Source organism: Galendromus occidentalis, unplaced genomic scaffold (assembly GCF_000255335.2).
Source record: "Galendromus occidentalis unplaced genomic scaffold, Mocc_1.1 scf7180000076768, whole genome shotgun sequence".
Taxonomy (NCBI): domain Eukaryota; kingdom Metazoa; phylum Arthropoda; class Arachnida; order Mesostigmata; family Phytoseiidae; genus Galendromus; species Galendromus occidentalis.
In genome coordinates this window covers 1-1011 of record NW_003804757.1, presented here as the reverse complement: position 1 = coordinate 1011, position 1011 = coordinate 1, and the positions used below count along the sequence as shown (strand labels likewise).

Here is a 1011-nt window from a genome sequence, read left to right as displayed (position 1 = left end):
TACATCTCTACCGAAATGCAGCTCGGAACTTCAGTAAGGAAACCTCCCTTATCGGCGACCGTCGGAGTCTACAATCTCGACCCGACTATCACCGAAAAAGAGGTCGAAAACGTCATTCGAAGGACGCTGAACCGACACGACGAAGATGACATCAAGGTAGAGAGCATCCGATGCAGTGAAGCAGGGGACCGAAGCACTCTCCTCAGACTTCGAAAGAAGGACGCTGAGACACTTTCCAAAATCCGTAAGGTGCGAATCGGATGGCAGACCTGCACGCTTAGAGAATGGAAGTCCGTACCGGAGGGCTACAGATGTCAAGAAGTCGGTCACCTCGCAGCGGGATGCAGAAGAGACGCGAAGCCTCGAAGATGCTACAAATGCGGCACGGAAGGTCATATCGGCAGAGAGTGCCAGGCGATGGAGCAACACTGCCATAAGTGCAAGGCCTCGGCACACACAGCGTACTCTTCCGCGTGCCCAGTGTTCAGGGAGACGCTTGAAAGTATGAAGAAGGCCCACCGAGCACCGACGAACCTCGACCAGGCCGGAAATTTCAAAACGGAACCGACCGGACCGGTCCCACAACTAGCGGAAAGCCCGGCGACGAAAGACATCTACTCAGGAGCCTGGGTCACAGTCCAGACGAAGAAGAATAAACCATCCAGACAGAATAATGACGCTTAAAGTCGTTAAGCGTCGTAAGATGAATCTCCACCGAGCCAGAGCCGCCCATGCAACCCTAGAAGAAAGAGTTCGGCGAGAACAAATAGACTTGTGTATATTGAGCGAAGTTAATAGGAAGATTTCTGAAGCTAAAAAGAAAAGGGACGAAGGCTGACTGCGGATGACGAAGGAGATACGGCGCTCTGGGTGACAGGAGCAAGCACACCTCTCCCTGTCACGGATAGAGCAGCGGTGAGAGGAATCACATCAATGGAGGTGGCCAAACGAGCCCTGGTGCTCAGCTGCTATTACTCGCCAAACAGCACGCTGGAACAATTCGTGGAGTAT

General features: G+C 52.9%; 1 protein-coding gene across 1 annotated transcript; it reads left to right on the top strand.

Moving 5' to 3' along the window:
- The first annotated feature begins 15 nt into the window (after nt 1-15).
- On the top strand, nt 16-684 carry LOC108863722 (uncharacterized). Its single transcript, XM_018638241.1, has one exon. The coding sequence runs from the start codon at nt 16-18 to the stop codon at nt 682-684; it is 669 nt and encodes a 222-aa protein (XP_018493757.1).
- Nucleotides 685-1011: the final 327 nt, after the last annotated feature.